The 21,773-nt window shown below is 43.1% G+C and overlaps 1 protein-coding gene across 1 annotated transcript in view; it reads left to right on the forward strand.

Annotated features, from left to right (window-relative positions):
* The window catches only part of ARMC8 (armadillo repeat containing 8), a 62,200-nt gene that overhangs the window by 27,080 nt on the left and 13,347 nt on the right, over window positions 1–21,773 (forward strand). Inside the window, 8 exon segments of the mRNA XM_057379603.1 lie at window positions 3,917–4,009; window positions 8,702–8,782; window positions 10,107–10,182; window positions 10,272–10,362; window positions 14,946–15,006; window positions 17,760–17,960; window positions 19,843–19,938; window positions 21,255–21,362. Coding sequence (XP_057235586.1) covers window positions 3,917–4,009; window positions 8,702–8,782; window positions 10,107–10,182; window positions 10,272–10,362; window positions 14,946–15,006; window positions 17,760–17,960; window positions 19,843–19,938; window positions 21,255–21,362 — 807 coding nt within the window.

Raw genomic sequence — 21,773 nt, forward strand, 5'->3', positions numbered from 1 at the left:
CATTCCAGATAAAGGGATGTAACCTTGTAGTTTTCTATGGACTCGATCTTGCCACACGCTTATTCTGAATTTCAACTTCTAGTTAGTCCATCCCAGGAAGTCAGCTTGCATTTAGTGTGTGTAAATAACCAGCCAGGTTTGTCCTCCACTGCTCACTGCCTTTTTCTARGTGTTTTGTGATTGTTCAGCAAGGAAAACCTCAGTGCATATTACATGTGTGAGCACCGAAGGCACCTCTCCTGAGTGATCCCAGGGCTTCCTCTTTGTGTCTCTGCTCCTTTCTTTGGCTTCCCTCTCTGTTCCTAGATTCCCCCAGATCAGCCTGTAAGAGCTGGTAATTGCAGAGATATCTGCTTCCAGCTCTCAGCATCCAGAGCCAGGGTTTGAGATGACTGTCTCCATTAGCAATCTGTATCTCTTCCTGCAGATCAGTGCTCAATAGGGACTTTGAATTGCTCCGTATTTGGAGGAGAGATTTGATATCTTGAAAGGGAAGGMAGGAGTACAGTATGGACAGAAATGGGAACAAGCCACCATTAGCATAGAAATAACCACTAACATGGGACCAACATGCCCAAGAGACTGGATTTTGTGTTTCATGCTTTGCTTTCTCTGCTGCACAGCAGTGACATCAACTGCTCCCCCAGTCAGGCAAATGAGATATACTGGAAGCAACCATAACTCCAGGAAATGATCATCTGGTGAGGGGTCCTTTCTCCTTAGTTCACTTGGAAAACCCATGTTCCCATTTCCCATTCCAGTTAGACACCTTACTTAAGTATTTTTTGTTTTTATAATCGTGCTTAAGGTCCTATTTCTGCAAATCTCGGATTTTTTTCTTTTACTTCTTTGATGGGAATACCCAAAGCCATGTTTTAAAAAGTAATGAATACAGATCCTTTGAAAAGACATTTTTCCTATCTCTTGGAAGGTACAGCCCCAGCCCACACTGCTGTGAGCTGTTTCACAAGGCAGCAGTTGAGACATTGCTTTTGCAATTAAAGAACTAATTATGGGCCTAATGAMCACTTCATGGCAGACATTCCAACACTGAGAACAACAGGAAGAATTCAAGGTTCCCATTTTGCCACCCTGCTCCCTCTTTGTTTCTGGTCCCAGCAGCTCCAGGGAGACTGTCACCATTTCCATGCAGCTGCAGCACTTGAAGGTTTCTCAAGTTCTGCCTTTTTCAGGTCCTATTTTGAAAGGTAGGAGACCAAGTTTGTCAATGGCTTTTCATTCTTGTTCAGCAGTTCTGGAGAAAACTCCTGAAAAATTGGGTCTTGAGTTATGTCTAACATGGAAACATTCCCAGCATTTTTTTGTGGTTTGACTGCAGAGACAGGATGCTCTCTCTCTCTCAGACCTGGGGCAGGTCTGTTTGCAAGACAAAGGTGTTAGGAGTTAGCTTAATATCTCCAAGGGTGTTGTAGTCATTCCAGAGGTTTCAGGGACCTCTCAGTTAAAATCCAGGATATAGAAAGTGCTTTAAAAGAGAGCTGCTTAAAACATTCCTTTCTGTTTGTAGCAGGTACACACAACCCACAGTAACCCGAATTTTTCTCACAGCAGATGTGCTGGGTGTCAGTATTACACCTTTCCTCCTTGAGCCTTTCCTGATGAACAGGACTTGAAGGATGAACAGCTTTGTGTAGTTAATTCTGTTCAGTTCCAGGGGTAAAACAGTTCTTCACAGGTGGAAACATTTGGACAGTTTCTTATAGGMGCTTGGGATTTGTGCTGAGAAAATGTGCAGTGAGAACTTGCTCTGTGTGGCTGCTGTGCTGGCCTTGCCAGAGGGGATGCATTCCCTGCTGGGAATCTCCTTAAGGGATCTTGGAGTGAGGGCACTGCAGCAGGATGAGTCTCTRTGCTGAGACAAWGAGGAATGAGTTTGGGAAATCTCACTCTGCAGAAATTATGAGGAAAAGGCATTCCTGCTTGCTGGGCAGGATTGGGATGGAAAATCTCAACATCACCTGGTGATCAGCCAGGCTTGGTGAAGGTGAGGAGGCACAACTGAGAGGATCAGGATATGTTACTCTGATTAATGGCCAGGTCTTTAATGAGCAGTGAAACCCCACTGCCAAGTGTACACGTGCTTTACCACAGCTCAGTGATCCACTCTTCCTGAGGGAGGAATCTGGGTCAGCCTCTCATGCCTTGCCTTACTCCTTCTTTCCTCCTGGCTGTTTTTGATGGCAGAGGAGGGAGGTGGCACCAGGTAACCACTGTGGGCCCTTCCAGCCTGACCCCTTCTGGGGTTTAATGGCCACTATTGCCCTGCAAGCAAACCAGTCCTTTGCTGGCCTTTGGGTTCTGAATTTGGAAAGAAATAATGTGTTTGTCTCTGGGCTGTGTGTAAAGGCAGATCAGATGGAGCTGCTGTTGGCCAAAGYCTGAGAATGTTGCTTAAAATAGGTAGTGCCTTGCTCTTCCTGTGCACATAAGCAAGACATGAGCATTGATATATGGCTGGCTGTACCTGGGACACAGTCTTTTTTAATAACTTTCTCGCTGTAGGATGCTGAGATGCCAAACAAGGCTCATGTTGATCCTTTCCAGTTGGTGAGAAACAATCAGTAGAAACAATTTGGGTTTATTCTCAATGTGTTGGCTCTGTTGTCCTATTTTCTGTGAAGAATAAGAGGGCTGGATTGTCAGCAGCAAAGCTTCCTAAAATAAGTATAATAACTGTATATATACATAAATAAAAACTATTAGAAAAACACATGCTGCAAAGCTTTGTGTAATCTCAAATATCTGTGCAAATGGCGAGACTGGTACATGTTTTGACGATGTTAAAAGGTGTGGTGGAAATTTCCCAGGTAATTGGGAAATAAAACTTCTCATAACCAGTGTGTCTGAAGCTGCAGTCGCTGAAACAGTCTGGTGCTGCTCTCAGTGCTGTCACAGCAGCTGAGCTGCAGGAAGGTTTTGCTCTCATTTCAATCCACCTCTCCCTAAATCAGAGGCTTGTAATTCATCATTGTGCAGGTAAAACAGTCTAACTTAGGTGTGTAGGGCCAATATAGCCCATGTGATTTGAAAGCAAGGCTCATTCAATCCTGCCCTCTACTCTGCTTCCTTTATCTCATGGAAGTTACTCAATTTGCCACTTTCCAAATTAAAATAACCATTGTGTAGTTCTGCACTAAAACTTGCTGGTAAAAGTAACCAAAAGCTTTAAAATGGTATCATTTTGTAACTTATCACAGGTCTTAAGTAACTGGATGAGTTTTCAGAAGAGAACTTGTCACAGAATCATGGAAAGGTTTGAGTGGCAAGGGACTTTAAAGGTCATCTCATTCCAGCCCCCTGCCTTGGCTTAGGGAACCTTCCACTTGAATCTAATGGTTTTGTTTTGCTGATTTATTTGGAATTCTCTGTCACTAATGTCACACCCACTGATAGTGTCTGTTGTGTGTGTTTGACTACAAGGCAAGGGCCATTATGACCCCTTAGGAATCAGTTCAGGGGCCTGTGCCCTGTCCAGGCTGGCACGTGTTTCCTCCCTGCTCCYTTTGAGTCAGGGCTGGGAGAAGAGCTAAGTCAGCGACGCTGTGGTAAGACAGCACTAAGGCAACTCCTGTAGTAATCCCTGCCCTTGTTTGCTGTTGGTATGTTTTCTSCCCCATTCTTTTATTGTTCACAAAGATTCTGGAGGCAAATTGCAGAAGTTTTATTCCAGTAGSATTGACCTTTTATTTTTTTTCCATGGGGATTTGGCTCAGAACAGTCACTCGTGCCTTCAGCTTTTAATGAACAGCTTTTAATAGTCTTGCTCTGTATCCATGAAAGTTTTGGTGGAGGGGAGAACACTGAGTGCAGAATCAGGAGTGCTGGTTTAGGTGACAAACTGCACAGAAGCTGTGCTGAAATGCACTGTTAACCCTCTGTTCTTTTCTCTTTGCAGGATGCYACAGTTATCCCCCACCTCATGGCACTGCTCAGTAGGTCTCGATACRCACAAGAATACATCTGTCAGATCTTCTCCCACTGTTGCAAAGTAAGAAAGACAATTCATGTTCTTTATGCAACTTGTGTTTCTGGCCTGTAAGAGTAGTGCATGTGCTGCCTTTTGTGGCAGGAATTTTGGGCCAGTAATGAGTGAAGTGGTACTGCTCTGCATTTGCTGCAGATTTATTTGGGTCGATATATGCTGCTCTGCAGTACAAGCAAATATGCAAATATATGGGTTTTTTAATAGGCTTTGGCTACTAAACAAAGCTGAGAGTCTGGGCAAATATCAGTCTTCACTGTTAATACTATAAATCTTGGAAGACTTCTGTTTTTCCTCTGAAAGTCTGAGGACAGTGTGAGCCCCTCTTTGCAGAGGTCATGCAGCTGCTTTCAGCTGTTTTAAAATCAGACATTTCTCTAAGAGATGCTGTAAGTTGAGAGGAAAAGAAATGCTCTTCTTGCTGAGCTCTATCAGTTACAGGTTCATCCAGATACATGTTCATTCCTGCTGTGTAATGCAATTCTGTTGATATGAGAAGACTGATTTAAAACCAGCAGCAGCTCCACCCCAAACACCGTTTTGTCTTTGCCTCCCCCTGCTCCAAGTTTCCACACAGCACTGGTTTTTATTGTTGCAGTGTTTTTGGGAGTTACTGTACCAGTGAGTTGTACAATAATGGTGTCAAAATAATTGAGGGTAGGAGATGAGATTTTTACAGCATCTTTCCCTTTTAGCAACAATTTAAAACTAAAGGATCCTAGATTATGTACTAACAAATGAGAAAGTTCCCAAGTTTATACATTTGTAAGTATTTACCTTGAAAGGTATCTTTCAACCTTATCACTTACAATGAGTCCTCTGGAACTGTGAATTATTCCTTTGTTTAGTATCTATGTTTCTCTGCCTCAAGTGTTATTTGTGTGTGTTCATCCTGTGACATTGCTTCTGCTAAGTGAAACTGAGGGTGAAAGCTGTCCAGTTAGTGGGATATGAAGATAGAACTCTGCTGCTAATATTTAGAGAACTGTTTAAAGACAACATGAAGATAAAAAGCTTACAGGGGTCTGTGGAATTTTACATCTATAGCTAATAGTGGAAAAAAGAGTATTTTAGGAACAAAAAGACAGCAGTGAGGTATCTCCAGTTTAGGTGGCCCCTGGAAGACTCCTTAATAGGCTGAGGTGCTCAAACAGGTGAAAAATCAGGCCATGTTGGCTTACAGGAAAAATAACCCAGGATTAATTATAGGGTGGTAGAGGAGTCAATTTATACAATCAGGGGTTGGCTCTGGCCATATAAACCCTGTTGGCTGGGAGAGAACAGAACACAATTATTGCCATCTTTCTCCAAAGGGGTTATTTCCTTGCAGCTGCAGCAGCTCTGGGGGACTTGCACATCTGAAATGTTGGTAACAGCAAAAGCCCAGACACTTCACAAGTGAGGAGGGTCTTCTGAACTCACCATTGTGTTTTAAGTGCCTTCTTCAGCCCCCAAATCTCTCAAATTTTACAGTGAATGTATGGAAAAAAATCAAGGTTCTGGAAAGATATTGTTTGCTGTGTGAACAGAGAGAAACATGGCTGCACARGAAAGGCAGGATGATGGGCATGAGTGTTACAAAATGGTTGCATTTGCAGAATAAACAGCTGTATAACAAAGAAAAATATTTGAGGTTGAGTAAACAGATCATCACAAATGTTAAATTGATCAAGAACTCATTTCTCTTGCCCAGACAAATGCAGGTGTTCAACAAAAGTCTAATGCTCCTTCCTTCTTTTTGGTTTAGTTTTGGGGTTTCAGGTTTATAAGGTCAATTATTGTGTTTTCAGACAGAACAAAGCATATCTAATACAGTGAAGATTAATTTGCAGGGGATTTTCTGACTTAAATCAACGGACAAAGTATGTTCTTAGAATTAAAAAAAAATAAATACTGAAAGTTTCAGCATTCACTTCATTTTAAATGAAGACTCCATCTTCCCCCAAAAGGCTCTGAGCGAGACAACCTTTCTTACTTTTTTCCCTGGAGCAATGAGTTACTATAAATAAGCCTTTGCATTTAGGCAAGGCTTACKATATGTTCTAAGAGGCATTGATGCTTCTATTTCTCCTTTTCCTCTGCTAAGTGGATGTAATAATTGAACTGACAATGGCTTATAKCTGCGGCCCTCCTTGTTCCTGCACTGTTCCCAGCTCACATTTGGTGCAGCCATTTCTTTCTCTGCCTTTTCAGCAATTCTCGTTGGCTTCTTAGCCTTCTTCCTTGCCTGCTCCCATTTCACTGGGAAAGCTCAGACCAGTTCCCTTGAGTTAGGAAATCCATCATTTGGGTTTCAGGCATATTGCTGCTGGTTTCTGCTTTTGCTGCTCTCCTTTGCTGCTTCTCTCTGCACACTTAGAGTTAAAATTAACAGCTGGGGGAGCATTGCCCCTGTGGAAGAGCCATCCTGAGCAAGGGAAAGGGGTGATTTACAGGGGAGCACATGCAGTTCTTAACATACAGGGCCAGGATTCCATCAGCATAGAAGCAAAAAAAATAAACTGAAATCAGGCTGATGCACCTGGGATGTCAAAATGCAAATGTCAAAAATTTAAGAGTCTATGTCAGTTCATTTGTTTTCAGAGCAAATGGTATGAGTAGGTAAAATTTACTGTTTTAACGGTCAAATTAAAGAGGTAAGGTTTACATTTGAAAACATATGGTTATGTAAATAATTTTTAAAAATACTTCTGGAACTTGTATTTGTAAGTGGTGGCATATCTGCATAAATAATAATTACACTGCCAGTTGAAAATGAGAATGTCATGTGTGGGAAGGGTCCAGGACAAAACCTGTAAGCAAGGCAACTCCCCCTGGACTGTTCTCTTAGGTGACCTTAGGTTGCTTCTGGATCCCTGCCCCAAGGGACAGAGGCACTCAGGTACCTGCCTTGCATTGTGGAATCAGTTGTTACATTGGGCTATCCTAACAGTTCCTTGAAAATTGACATTTTATGGTGGAAAATTGTGCAAGAAATGATGTTCCTGAAATATGTTATTCATTCATATTTGGAGAACAAGGTCACTGGCAGAGGAGTGGAATTCTGTCACTGTACCCGAGGAGGAACAAAACCAGGTGGCCTGTAAAACTCTGGGCCTTGAGCTGCTTACAAGTGCTACATCATATTCTCAAATTTTCACCTTTGTGTTTTTAGCTGTCCCTCTTTACATGTTAATGCTTACCCTGGTTGATCTGGTTGGTGTGTGCAAACACCACATGTACAGATCAGATATTTCATGTACCTCCCGTTGTGCAACTCAGATACACCCAGGTGTCTCCTCTGTACAGGCAGCTGTCCTCTCTGCACAGAATCTGCCACCTGCATCCCATGGAGGAATCACTAAATTACTAATTGAATAATTCAGGAGTTACTAAATCTAGGGCAGTATGATTTCTTTTACTTTAAACTCACTCATTGTTCTTTCACRTATTTCAATATCTGTTCTTCAGCTCCAACACTGGCATAGCTGCGGCTTTAAATCATTGCCTCAGCCACTTCTGTGTGCCAATGTAAGTTGTTTTCCTCCTTCAACCATGCTGTTTTAATTGCATTTTTTGTTASAAAGCTCTTGGTGGCAGTAGCAGCTGAAGCATCTCTTAAAGCACCAGACATCAGTTGCATCTGAAAGTAATTTTATGCTTTTTTCTTAGAGGTAAGAGATACTCTAAAAATGCTCTTTTGACTACAAAAGGAGTCTGATTTCAGCTGTATCTCRTATTTGAAGATAATGTGCCATTGGTGCCTACCAGGGTGTAAGAGGTGCCATAAACTCAGCTGGGGTTGAGCAAGAGATTAAGGAATGAGGACACTTTTTCACTTGCAGACTAGTCAAGGAAATGCACAGAGGGATGATAAATGCTGTGCCATCCTATAATCTGAATTCAAATGTGCATAGTCGGGTGCTTAATGCAGAGATGAGCAAGGCTATGAACTTACTTCTAAAGAGAGGTTTGCAAACCAGAGATCAGCTTTGSCAAGAGACTGCTGAGGGCTGCAGGTATTGAGATTTCACATTGTTTTTTCAACTTCGTTGAGCCACGTCATGCTGCAAAAAGTTCTGAGACCTTTCTCTTGCAAAATTCAGTATTTGTGTTTAAWTCCAAATGCTCTTTTGGAAAGAATACTGACATACCAGCCACTGCCAACATAGGTCTTGAAGTCAATAAATAGGTGATGGCTGGCTGGATTTATGGCTAAATACGTTTGAAACTAAAATAATAAATAATATGAAATTGGAGGAAAATATGAATCTCCTCTCAAAGCACTGTCACTGTGTCTGGAACCAGTTTCAGAAGACATTTCTTCTCTTTTGTGAGTTAGAATTGTTGAAAATGCTTAATATTAACAGTGAAGAAGACTTCAGTGACTGGGGATCTTTTATGTGATTTGTAGGGAAAATCAGGAGCTTTCAGTTGTTTCCAATAGGAAGAGTACAAACAGAAGTTCTCTATCCATGYTTCTTCATTTGTGACAACTAATTTCATTACCTATTGAAGGAGAGAGTGGGAATGATTACCAGAAAGGACAAATGCTATGAAAATACGAGTTGAAGTTGTTTATGTTAAAAAAAATAGTTATGCCAGCTGATTACAAAGTAAATGTTATTAAATGTATTTTAAGATATTTAACAATGAATTGCAGATAGTGGAAACCTCTACATGTTCTTTTAAAAACTCTGTATTGTGTTTCCTTTGAAGGGTCCAGATCACCAGACAATCTTATTTAACCATGGAGCTGTTCAGAATATTGCACATCTGTTGGTCTCCACCTCCTACAAAGTAAGACATTACAACTGCTCTGTGTTTAACGTGTATTTGTGAAAGGAATTAAAATAGAGATTATAAGAACCACGTCAGTGTCTATGAATTAAAGCTATAAACAGATAAGTTGTATATTTGTAGAATAACAGTTGCTTCTACTTGTCACATTCCGTCACAACCAGTGTCTTTGTACTGTGAAGTTAAACTTGCAGTAATGGAAACAGAGTTGGCTGGCACTGCTCCAGAGGGGAACAGGCACTTGGCATCCTGAATGGKCTGATTTGTTGGACAATAAATGAGAACAAGGAGTTAAGCTGAAGAGAAGTAAATGGGGTCTGTCCTAAACAGGAAGTGATAGCTGTGAAAAACCATGGTCATGGGATGTGTGGAGGCCACCAGCTGCTGCTGTGTTGTGCTCCCTGAATTCGTGAGTCTCATCTCCCTTCTCTGCTATGTTTTGGAAGTCCATCCTGGGCTATCTGAAAGCACCATCTCAAAGAACAAACATCACACTCGGCCTATGACTTGGTGGCCAGGAAGGTCATCTTCTTCTTCTCAGTCCTTCCACTTGCAAAGACAAGGACAGTTTAAATATGTGCAGCTGTAGAAGGGCAAGTCGAAGACTGATATCAGAACTAATCTAGGTTTTCTGATTTGGGAACGTGATCATGGTTGATCTTCCCTGTATCAAAAAAAAGTRTTAAAGGTTTCAGAAACCAGGCAGCCATGAAACATTGATTAAACCAAGACTTTGGGCTGAAAAAGGAGGAGCCAAGATGAAGAAATTTATCAGTCCTTTTTGTATAGGTGGCARCTGAGGCTGTGTAATAGCAGTAAAATTTACAGTGGATATTTGTTTTAAGAGTAGTTTGGAATCACTTCAGCTGGATGGTTCTCTTTAGACATTTTATTAAGATAACATTTTTATTAATTTTATTAAGCTTCTGAAATATAAATCTCAAGGACACATATTTCTGCTTCTCTAATGTACTTACTAGTCCTGAAAAGAAAAGATACTATTGTTATATTCTTCCATTCTGGTGTTGTTTTTTACACATTTGAGACATCACAAATAAGACCAATATGTCCTGTTTAGTCCCCAAGTTTTATCCTTGCTGGTTTTCTTCACAAAGAGTTCACAACCTGCCCTTCAGAAGGGTAATTCTAATAGGGAGATGATGAAAGTCAGGGTGTGAGTTAAATGTTTCCATCTGCCTTTTATTCTTCATCTCCATTTCTTGTTGGTTATATAGAATTGTTTTCTCCAAGCCCATCCAGTAGAATAGGCTGATTTTCCTTTGAAATTGGTGTTTCTGTCTCATTCTGTTATGTTTTCACCCAGGTCAGAATGCAGGCATTGAAATGCTTCTCCGTTCTAGCCTTCGAAAACCCCCAGGTATCCATGACTCTGGTAAATGGTGAGTGCAATGCTGCTGCTGCTGGTTTGACACTCACTTTTGGCCTGGYTGAAGGAGAATGACTTGGAGCTCTCTATCTTTGCTTGCAGTGTCTGTTGATGGAGAATTGTTACCACAGATTTTTGTGAAGATGTTACAAAGGGACAAGCCCATTGAAATGCAGCTCACGTCAGCCAAATGGTAATTGTCTTCAGGAATTGGGGAATAGCAGGGAGTTTAATCCTTACTGTTTTACTGCTCCCTTCTTGCTTGTTCCAAAGTAATATGGGATGTAAAATCTTAGGAATAAGTAGAGATACTGTTTGCATTATCTAAATCCCTGCACAAGTGGCTCTCACCCAGTTTTATAACTCTTTGCTGTACATAAACAGGRAAAAACATTGCTGGGCAGCAGTTTWGTGAGAAATGTGTGTCCAGCCATACGGTTTTCACAAGTAGCTTGGATTTTATGATAAGTTTTGSTTTGAACAAGCAGAGCACAGTCCTGGACTATCACCCTTGGTGGCTGTGCTGTGTTGGAGGCTAAGCACCAAGATAATGGGAGAGCAGACTTAGTCTCTCTTCCCAAGTGTTTTAATTAAAATACAGTATTCTTCAGGCTTCATGTGCTCATACAGCAGAATGAATGTTATTAATTATTTTTGTACTTCTGTTTTCCCTGCTGGTGTGGGCACATTGGTATTTTCATATTCATAATGACTTTCTACCCTATCACAAGATGTGACCCAGTTCTATAATAGCAGCACCTGGGTTGTGCTCACTCCATAAGATGGGATTGATACCCTTTAGGATCATTTTCCTTTTCTTGTGTTGATAGTGGTGGAATAAATCAGTCCAGGGGGTTAAAGAGGTAAAATTACCCATTGCCATGAACTACTAAAATTAAGTTTAACTTAGGAGTTTGGTCACTGATTATTATTGATTACTGATTATTCTTTTAGTTTTTTATGTCTTTTTTTGACAAGGAGCAGTGAGTTGAGTTCACCAAACAATTTCACAGCCACTTGTGTYGGTGCAAGGTGTTTTGATCCTGGGTGAGGAGCAGGTGGGGTGGATAGRAGCTGTGACTCTGCTTGTGCTACCAGATTAGGATGCCCTGCCTCATTCATGAAAGCAGTTACAGTGTTGTGCATGTGTATTAGGGGGTTCTTGGGTTATCCCACTCCATGGAGGTGGTCTGTCCTGGGTCCTCCCAGCTTCCATTCCAACCACAGTTGGCCCAGGCAGTCTGGTTTTACTGTTTTTGTTAGGCAATTTGGAGTGAAGAAGGCAAGTTAAATTAATTGCACTGGAGCAGTCTCAGTTCTGATTGATTTATGTGTTTCTTTGAGAAGTCAGAAAATACATAGAGAATGACACATTTTAAGGTAACTTTGGTTACTAATCTCAAGATATAATGACAAGTCATGAAGACAGGTTGGGATTAAAAGAATTGTTCTGGGGATGGACACTCCCAGGTCTACTGGTGTTCTTTGATTGAAGGAACTGGGTACATAACCCATCTTTTGCTGGTGCTTTGCAGTACTTTGGCTCAGAGGGGCCTTTGAATGCATGAAAGAAAGTGATGTGGTGAAAAGCAGCAAAAGAAAATTGCAGGAAAGTGGCAGACAAAACCAGTATCTTGAGTTTCAAGTTGGGTTTTCACTTAGTCCATGGACACTGATCCTTCTTATGGCTCTCAGTTTTACAGCAGACCTGGTGCTTACAAAGCCCTGCTGGTTTTTGTCCTATAGGYCCATTCCCTTACCTGATTGCCTCCAAGTCAGACTATCTCTTTCTTTTTCCTAATGAGAGTTGTAGGTGAAATTGTAACAGATGATCTTCTGTTCTGTTTGTAAATTAGATTTCACTCCTGCCTTGTGGGCTTCAGTTAATCTGCAGTTCCTCTGATTTATCATTAGACTCCTTGGAATGCARATCTAGAAGAGCTTTTTCCTGCACTTCAAACCTTCTGTAAAATTTCATTTTTAATCCAGACTGGCATACAAGACTACTTTAAGAAGTTCCCTTTTTTTTTTTTTTTTTTCAACAATTGAAGTAGACCTGGAGGACTCACGGTAATACCTCTTGATTGAAATGGAGCAAAGATCCTTCCCCTGAGCAGCAGTGTTGGAAGAGCAGGGAGTCCCTTGGGAGAGTGCTCTGCAGCTACAAGCAGACCAGTAACCTTTTCTGCTAAAATTACCAGAATTGCTTCCAGCTAAGCTGAGCCTATGTTACTGTTGTGGTTTGAACCTGATTGAAAGCCAAAAAGCACCCACAACGTTTTCTCCCCCCTGCCCCCTCCCCCCCACCAGAGAGGCAGAAGGRAGAGCAAAAGCCCAATTAACACTAAAATTTATGGCTTTTAGATAAGATAACATAATTGAGAGAAAGATATATATATATATATATGCTCCAGAAAATGGTCAGACAGGGTAAATAACTTAAATTGCAAAATAGATTTATTACTAAAAACTACTAGGAATACTACCGCACCTGGGAGGGGAACAAAGGTAGGGAAAAATTTACAAGGAGAAAAAAATAAAAATGGACATTTTAAGACACCTGCTATTCTTTCTGGGAGCCTGGCTGTCTCCCAGGTCGCCCCTCCCCACCCCTCCATGCCTTCCCAGGCACAAAAGAGGCAGGGATGAAAGTTTAACATAGATCAAACTACTCATTACAGTTGTCATCCAGCACCATAGGAGAAGAGTCCTTACAGCTCCCAGCTGTGGAAGTTCTTTTCCCAAGAAACAGTCATAGAATCCCATGCCACCATCAGTTATACATTTTCTTTACCTCGTGGGAGAAAACAGTTCTCCAAGGCCACTCTCTCAAATCTCCTGGCAGAACACAGTTTCTTCTAAGCACCAGCTCGCTTCAGACGTGAGCGGGGGCCAAGCCTCTTCCCCCTTTTAGGGTTATGATCAGTCCAGTCCTCCAAGGCCAGGTTTCTTATCTCGAGTGCAGGGCCTCTCTTTTCTATGCAGGTCTCCCATTGAAGAAACAGTCCTTTTGAGAACAGCTTGTTTTCTCCATGTTTGAGCACCACAGCAACAGCAACAGCACCTGTTTTCTTCTTACTGTGGTCTTGGGTCTCCTTTTTTTTTCCCTTACATCTCCTCACCCTCCTCCTCTGTCCTCCCCTGGTGCATGATACGAACAACCTAAAAACTATATGGTGGATGCACTCTATCTTGTTTTGAATTCTTCTTAAGTACAAGACCATACATCATCACAGAGGTGTAACTAGCATGTGCAATTGGCCCAGGCCTGACCAGCAGCCCATCCATCAACCTCAGAGCCACAATGGATTGGTTCTAAAACACAGGGGGAAGGGCTCCTTTTGCTGGAGAAGAAGGAGAAAGCTTCTAGAACTTTGTCAGAGGAGCCGTCTTTGTGGTTTCTTGGTCCCATCCCCCCATCACCAAATAACTGGACCAAGCAAAACCAGGACAGTTACCTGAAGTAAAAAATTATTTTCTTTCATGTTTGAAGTAAAGCTACTTTGCTGCGAAATAGGGTCTCCCTGCACTAAATGGCAGCTGCAAGATGGGTGCCTTCCTCCTGATTGTGCAGGGGTGAAAATGAGTTCCCTGCTGTCAGCTCAAGGCTTGGACAGTAAACGTTTATCAGATGATCTCTCTGCGAACATTCTAGTCGTACGTCTTACTTTTTGAGAAATAATTTATAAAAACACTTCTGATAGTGGGATTTTTAGCTGTGGCTGTATTCAGGACAGGATCAGTGTTGCCTCAAAGAGGTGAAGGAACTCGCTCTGGGCCCTTGGAGGGAGCTCAGGGATATTTGAAACACACCATGGTTATATGAGCGTATTGCTGCTCCTTAGCTGAGCACTTCTGATTAACCCTGTGTACAACTTCAGTCTGYACAGCTCAGGGCCCAAACATGTTAGTTCTAATAGTTACATTTTTTAACCTCCACTATGACGTGATAAAAGCCAGTTCCAACGGTTAGTTCAGAAGCTAAACCAATTGATACTGGTGCAGAGCAGTTCCCCTTCAGCTCCATTCCACTGCYTTGTAGCAGAGCAGGTAAAAACTGTAAATCACTTCAAAGTAAAACACTTTTTTGGTGAGTGAACTACTTTGCATTTCTGGTAGCTTGAGGCACTTTGCAGACACATTAACAAAGAACTCAGCATTTGAAGTTGTGTGTCAGTGAGACCTTGGGGTTCTCAGATCTATTGTGAGCTGTTGTCTAATGAGGAGCAAATGCTGCTTGGTGCAGTGTCAGAGCTTAGCTGGGTTCACTGTTAGCAAGGCTGTGCTGGTTTCTGCAGAGTGTAAAACCCTGCCTGTGCACAGGCAGCACAGCAATTCCASCTCTCCTGGGCTGGGGCAGGGACTGGCTGGCTGTGCCTGAGCCCTCAGACTGCCAGCCCTGTGCTGGGTCTCCTAATGGCTGCACACCCCAGAGGCAGGTGCTGAAAGGCAGATGGGGGTAGATTGCACCTTTACCTTAGTGCAGGTCGCTCCTTTTGGGTTCATGGCTCAGTCAGGGTGGGGTGACCCTTTGGGTGGTGTGACCCTTTGTAGGCAATGTGTGCTGTGTGTGTTGTTCAGTGCTCCAGCAGGAGTTCCTGCACTGCAGCCCTGCCCCAGGGTGCACCCAGGGGAGTTGCAGTGCCCCAGCCTGGTCAGCATGTTGGATGCCCTGCAGTCCAGCCCAGGAAGGGTGGTTTCCTTAGGGCAGGAGTTGCCCTGCAGCAGCTGAAATGCCTGGAAGCTGTGGTAGGTGACTGTGTCTTCTTGTTTCAGCCTTACTTCCATGTGCAGAGCTGGAGCAATACGAACRGATGATCCCTGCATCGTTCTGAAGGTGAGCTGGATCCTGTTTTAACCACCTTGTAAATATTAAAGAATTCTTCTTGTGCTAACCATGACAGCTGCTTAAACACTTCTCTGTTCAAAAGCTTTTCCCATGTTGGTCTATCCTGGTTTTATTTTCTCATATAAAAAGTAGCACAAAATCTGTTACACCAAAGATTTCAAATTCAAAGCACCAAATTCKCTTAATTTTTTTCTTTAATTTAAAAACATAGTTCCCTGATTTCTCTTTGTTTCCAAGTAATGACAGATGAAAAATCTATGTGTTGGCTGGGACCAAGGCCGACCCTCCTGTTTTTTTGTGCAAGAAAGTGCAATGTACAGTTCATTCCAGTGTGGATATTGGCATCTGCTCTGCATAGGCACCTGGTGCTACACAGCTGAGGAAGCTGAGCTGCATCCTTCTCCCTCCTCCTTAGCTTTRTTCCAAATTGACACTCCAGCTCTCTGCTCTCCTTTCTTCTTACAACACCTGGAAACTGRGGGCTACAGTTCCATTCTCCCAGCTGATCTCTTTCACAAACCTCTTTCTTCTTTGGAAAATGTCTTCCCATGATAAATCCCCCATGCTGTGCTGCACCCTGAGCCATATCTTGGTCAGGACCTGTGTGTTCCAGAACTGTTCAGCCCTGGGCTAGGGGGCAAGGCCTGTTGGCAGAGGCAGATCATTKCTGGGGGCTGGACACTGCCCTGTGGAGCTGCCTGTGCTGGGCCATGTGGGCTCTGGGAAAACCCTCATCCTTTGAAACCTTTGGGAAGGGATTTGCCTGGGCCAGCTCACAGCAACCAGCAGCACTTTTCCCCTCATGGAAGCTGCTTCAGCACAAATCCATGTTTCAGGCTGTGGAATTAACTGTGCTGTAGTACTTGAGAGTAGATGAAAGAGTGAGAAGAAAGGCACAGAAGCTTTGCCTTGTTCAAAGCACCCCAGTGATTCCTCCTTCCTCCTCCAAGAGCTCACATTTGCAGGATAACACGGTGTCCCTATGATTAATCCAGACATAAATYCTTTGGACTCTGCTGAACTAAACTAAAGTGATGGCCCCTTTAGCTTTCAGAAATTATTCACCCTTTGCTATGAAATTTCTGCATTTGGGGACCAGTCAGGCATGTGTGTTTCCAAAATGGTTGTAATTTACTTTCATTGCTTAGTTTGAATAGTGGATTGGCCTCTAACATGGGAAAAAATAAAATCCATTGGGAAAGGGAGAGGAGACCGATAAATAATGTATTTGATGGAAGAGAAATGATTTCTCTGGAATCCCAATAATGAGCTGTCCAGATAACCCAGACACATCCCAGCCATACCATGGAAATTAGATATTCCATTTTTACAGTCCATTTCCAGACGTCTTTCTGCTGGTCAGGTGTGCTTTGTGGCTTTCCATCTTACACCCCTACACGGCCCCCTCCTCCTTTGGATTAATTGCACTGCACTGAGCTGTAGGTCCAGTGGAGCAGTTAAAATGTGYCTGTCAGAATTCTTGCTTTCATTTAATTTTAAACAGATGGAATTGCTAAGTGTTGAAAAACATGAGATCTGTGTTTCTTGGGTGCATGCAGCCAGTGACTTAACAATGCCCAGCCCTTGAATTCCAAGAAATGGCTCATTTCAGGCCATTTGACCTTGGAAAGAATTAGGAAGTCCATTGTCTTTATAATTTAGACATGGAATTCCACTTCTTTTCTTTCTCACTCAACATGAATGTAATTTTTTGAGAGCTTATGTTCAATCTTCCTGCTGCCTCAAGTGCCAGGTGTGCAGAAGGGGCTGCTTTTGCTCGTTGGATTGGAGTAGCTGCAAATTCACAACCTCAGCAGTAATCCTTGAGGTGGCATCAGCTTTTTGAAATATGTGGGCAAGTCCTGCTTCTGTGCAATGGAGATAAGATATTTATCTCTTTAATCATTTGAACAAAGGGTAGATATTATTTCAGGTCCCCAAAACATAACTCTGAGCAGCATTTACTAGAGTAATTCTGTTGAAGTTGCTGCAGTTGCACAAGCACAAACTTTGGATGTTTTTCCTGATTCATTTTCATATTTGGGGAGGCTTGAATGAGCAGAGTCCCAGCCYGTGGAGAATTGGCCTTTCCAGAATTAAGGACTTTTCACTGAACTTCAGGTAAAGAAAGTCTTGATGGGTTTTTATGTTTCAGTAGAGAAGGTGTGACAACTGTTGTCACGGAGGTGTAACCAAAGTAGGGGGAAGTCAGGGAAGGCAGAATGGATGTGAGTTCCAGGTGGGCTCTTTTTCTCGTTGATCAGGTATGCTACTGGGAGCACTGCTGCCTTGCCTCCTGCTGCAGGCAGCCTTTCTGTGGGAAAGGAGTCCTGAGATTATTTCTGACTGCATTGTCCTTAGTTAATTCTGGATCACACAAAAGCAGCAGGGGTCGAGTACTTCCTGAGGCAGCTTGGGTACTTCTGGTTCTTGTGTGTACTAAGAGCAAGCCTGTGCAAATATCAACTTTGGAGGGGATTATTGTTTTAAAGAATTTTGCAGACTTTGTCCATAGTCACTTCAAAACATTGCATCGTTTTGTCTGTGTGAGAAGTTGYTTGAAAGTAGCCTGTTGTACACTTAGCAATGTCTGAACAATTCCTCTATGTGTGCAGAGAACCCAGTGAAATGTGTGAAAGTTCTCATCCTGAAGAACAATGCTGTGGGTAGTTGTTACATTTCTTTGGAGTTCCTTTATCAATGTAGCTGCACTGAGAGCTCSTGTTTGTTAACATTTGCAGACTCTGCCGTGCTTGGTGCGGATGTGCAGTAAGGACAGGCTGCTGGAGGAGCGGGTGGAGGGTGCAGAGACCTTGGCCTACCTGATCGAGACRGACGTGGAGCTGCAGAGGATGGCCAGCATCAGCGACCACCTCATCGTCATGCTCGCCGACTACTTCAAATACCCCAGCTCCGTCAGCGCCATCACCGACATCAAGAGAGTGCGTTCCCTTGGGCAAACGGGCAAAATCCAAAGAAATGGGCTCAGCATGGGGCTTTTTAATTCTGTTTAAACCTTGATCCCTGAGTTCCTCGATAGGAAGATGACCAGAGGTCGAGTAGGACTTGTTTGTACTCTCCAGGGTACAAACTTCATACTTSGTAGGACAAAGCGAGTCACTGCTTTTTGGAGACTTCATTATCCAAACAAAAAGTGTGTACATATGGGCTCCCCATCCTCTAAGTTTAAACATCTTGCTTTCAGGAACTGGTACGTTTCAGCTTCGTAAGATATAATAGTCCACGTAAAGAGAGATTTGGCTTCAATTCTGAGCTCAGGTTTGTGGAAAATCTCAAGTTCTGAGATGGATCCATTGTGTTTAAGCACAAAAACGTGGATGTCATGCAGTGTTTTGTATTATGAGTTATCTGCACTTGCAAGAGGTTGGATAAACAGAGACMAGATGTACCTTGGAGGCTTACTGAGTCTGATTATTCGAAAGTATCCAAAAAAGCAGATTACAGAGCATTGCTTTTTTCCTGGCCCCAGAGATAGCTTCATTTTCCAGACCTTTATAGAATGGTGTTAATTCTGCATAGAGAGCCTCATCAATGCTATGTAAAAATGCAAGTTAAATCTAAAAAAATCTGTTACCATATAAAAAACTAAGCAAAAATAAGTTTAGSAACTTCTTGGGGAATAGTGGACCTTGGCTGTAGCATCAAAAATAYGATCATGTTCCAAAAGTGAGTGGGGCAATTCTAAATATTATGACAGTATTCTGAGTGTGCAGAAAGTCTGCAGCAGCAGCCAGCTGGGAATCCAGGGTGCTGACTTTGGACARAGTGCTTGGAATTGCACCCTGTAAGGTAAAACTACGAGAGGAGTGAGCGAGGAATCTGCCAAACAGAGAACTTGTYTGTTTAAAATATTTATAACACTTATATAATACTTCTGCTCTACTATAGCTGCACTGGAGAGAATTACTCATAGAGCTTAATTTTTGACATTTCTTTCATTTCAGCACTCTGCTTCTTTATACTGGCATTTTCCTGACATTTTGTGTAGACTTTCAAGATTGCATTGTTTTGTAGAACCCTTTGGTACAGAGTTTTGAGGGCAGAGTCACAGAATTATTCTCACTGAAGAGAACATGAGGACATCTGAGAGCCCAAATTTGCTGTTCCAAGCAGGGTCAACCTCAAACACCACTATTTTGTGATGTCTTTAGTGTTCCCATTAACTATAGAATTGTAAAATCACAGACTGTCCTGAGCTGGAAGGGACCACAGGATCATCARTCCAGCTCCTGGCCCTGCACAGCCCCCCCAGCAGTCCCACCCTGTGCATCCCTGGCAGTGCTGTTCCAGCAGCAGCCTCGGAGCTGGGACCATTCCCTGGGGAGCCTGGGCAGTGCCCAGCACCCTCTGGGGATAGGTTTCCCTGATCTCCAGCCTGACCCTCCTTAACATGGAGGACCTGAGATTTAGAGACCAATTTTGGCTCCTGCTTTTGCTTYGGTTCTCTTGATTAAAAGTTCCCTTGATTCTCTTCCAGTTTTTTCACTCCTTCTGGCTTGTTCGTCTAGGTTTCTGTTTGGAGACAAGAATAGTTTTTGCCTGAATATGATTGTGATAGAGTCCAAACCTTGTTTTGGCTTCAAATTGAAGATGAAGTTGTCTTCTCTGTAATTCAGTAGAGAAATGAGTTCTTACCTTTGATTTCACTCTAAACGTGGACATGGAGGGAGGGAGCAGCAGTTCCTGTGCTCCTGGCTGCCCCCAGGGAGGCAGACAGAGTGGATCAGCAGCAGTTTAGAACAAATGAGAGTGTGAGAGTGCAGCTGTTGAGGGGCTAAGCCTGGTGCCTGTGCTGTGTTCCAGCTGGACCATGACCTGAAGCACGCCCACGAGCTGCGCCAGGCTGCCTTCAAGCTCTACGCGTCGCTGGGAGCCAACGAYGAAGACATCCGCAAAAAGGTGAGCCTGGGGAGTGCTGGGTGATGCTGGAAGGCAGCAACTCCCACCCTCCCAGCAGGTTACCCCTCTGCGATGGAAACAGGGCAAAATGAGAAGGTTCTGTCTCTGTCTCCTCCTATCACAAACTTTCAGATTGCATGGAATTGGAACAAAATTTAATGTCTAGCTATCAGAGTGTAACAAAAGTGAAGTTTAGTTATGTAAACATCTTCACAAGACTTGCACAAGAAGTTGTCTTTCAACACTTTTGGTGCTTGGCTACTCATAAGGAATATTGTTAAGGAAGATGAGAAATTTCTGAGACTCGTGTTCTGAGAGATAGAATATACTTCTGTTCCCATCTATCCCTATTATATAACAAATGTTTAAAAAAAGAAACAAACCCAAACTGGAAAGTCTGCTCATATTGGGAAACAAAGTCAGARTTTGTTTCCTGTTTCTCAAGTGACCAAGGGCCTTGCACTGTCATAACAACGGTGATTCAAACATCACAGCAAAGAGATTGACTGCTTGGAGCACTCACATAGTTAAAAATTAATGTGTGGAAAGTGGAGAGAACTTAATAAATGAATGATTAAAAGGAGCACTTTTTAAAATTAATCGTGGATTTTCAGTGTCATGTGGCAATTGCAGGAGACAGGAGTGTTTTCTGAGTTTGTTTGCTGGTTAAAGGGGGAAAGCAGAAGGAAAGGGCAGGAAAACACAGGATGAAAAGAGAACATCAGGAGGCTTTATCAATGGGGAGCCATTCAGAATCTCCAGAATTCAACCTGATAAGCTCCTCTTTTGTTGCTTTAGTTAATAATGAGAATCCTTCTTTCACACACCTTTTAATAAGCAATGGGTGTGTCTATGCCMAAGTTGATTTATTATGTGAAATCCATCTTTCATCTTGGGTATTAACTCCCTTTTATCCTGGTCTAAAGTGCTTGTGCTGGCCTTGTCCTGAATGACTGGATCTTTTTTATCCACACAGCTCTACAACCTGGCTCTGATCTGTAGTTTGTGTATACTGTGTGCACTCACAGTTGTTCTCTTTAGTTTTAATATGACATTAAGGGTAATTCATATATATATATAAATGTGTGTATGTACATATGTGACACCCTCTTGTTCCTTGATGATTAAAAGCAGTAGTGGAACATAGAATGTAGATTTTTTTGTTTCTAAATTGTCTGCAGATRCACAAAACTTTCCGCTTAATCTGGCAAGAGAGTGTGGCGTGCTGGTTTTAGCTGCAGTTTTTATATATAACATTGCAAATGCTGCAGCCCAAACCCAGCAAGCCGTGCACTGACCCGAGTTCCTTTGCCCAGATCATTGAGACCGAGAACATGATGGACCGGATCGTGAACGGCCTGTCYGAGTCCAGCATCAAGGTGCGCTTGGCTGCAGTCAGGTGAGCCTGTCCTCGTCCCTGCAGAGCCTCTGTTAGACACAGTCTGTGCTGCACGGGGGGCACTCCTGCTGACTGCCTCAGAGCTGCTCTGAACTCYGTTCTGCTGCTGGGAGCCTTCCTGGGGACAGGGGCAGGTGCCCTGGGCTGGTGCAGCGCTTTTCCTTGGCTGTTCCCAGGCTGCTCCATGCCCCACTCCCAACCCAGTGATCCCTGTGGAGCAGCAGGGTGTGCCCAGCAGTGCCCCTGTGGAGCAGCAGGGTGTGCCCAGCAGTGCCCCTGTGGAGTAGCAGGGTGTGCCCAGCAGTGCCCCTGTAGAGCTCCAGGGTGTGCCCAGCAGGGTCCCTGTGGAGCTCCAGGGTGTGCCCAGCAGTGCCCCTGTGGAGCAGCAGGGTGTGCCCAGCAGGGTCCCTGTGGAGCAGCAGGGTGTGCCCAGCAG

The sequence above is a fragment of the Malurus melanocephalus genome, unplaced genomic scaffold (assembly GCF_030028575.1).
Source record: "Malurus melanocephalus ecotype Western Australia unplaced genomic scaffold, MMel_1.1 scaffold_412, whole genome shotgun sequence".
Classification (NCBI taxonomy): domain Eukaryota; kingdom Metazoa; phylum Chordata; class Aves; order Passeriformes; family Maluridae; genus Malurus; species Malurus melanocephalus.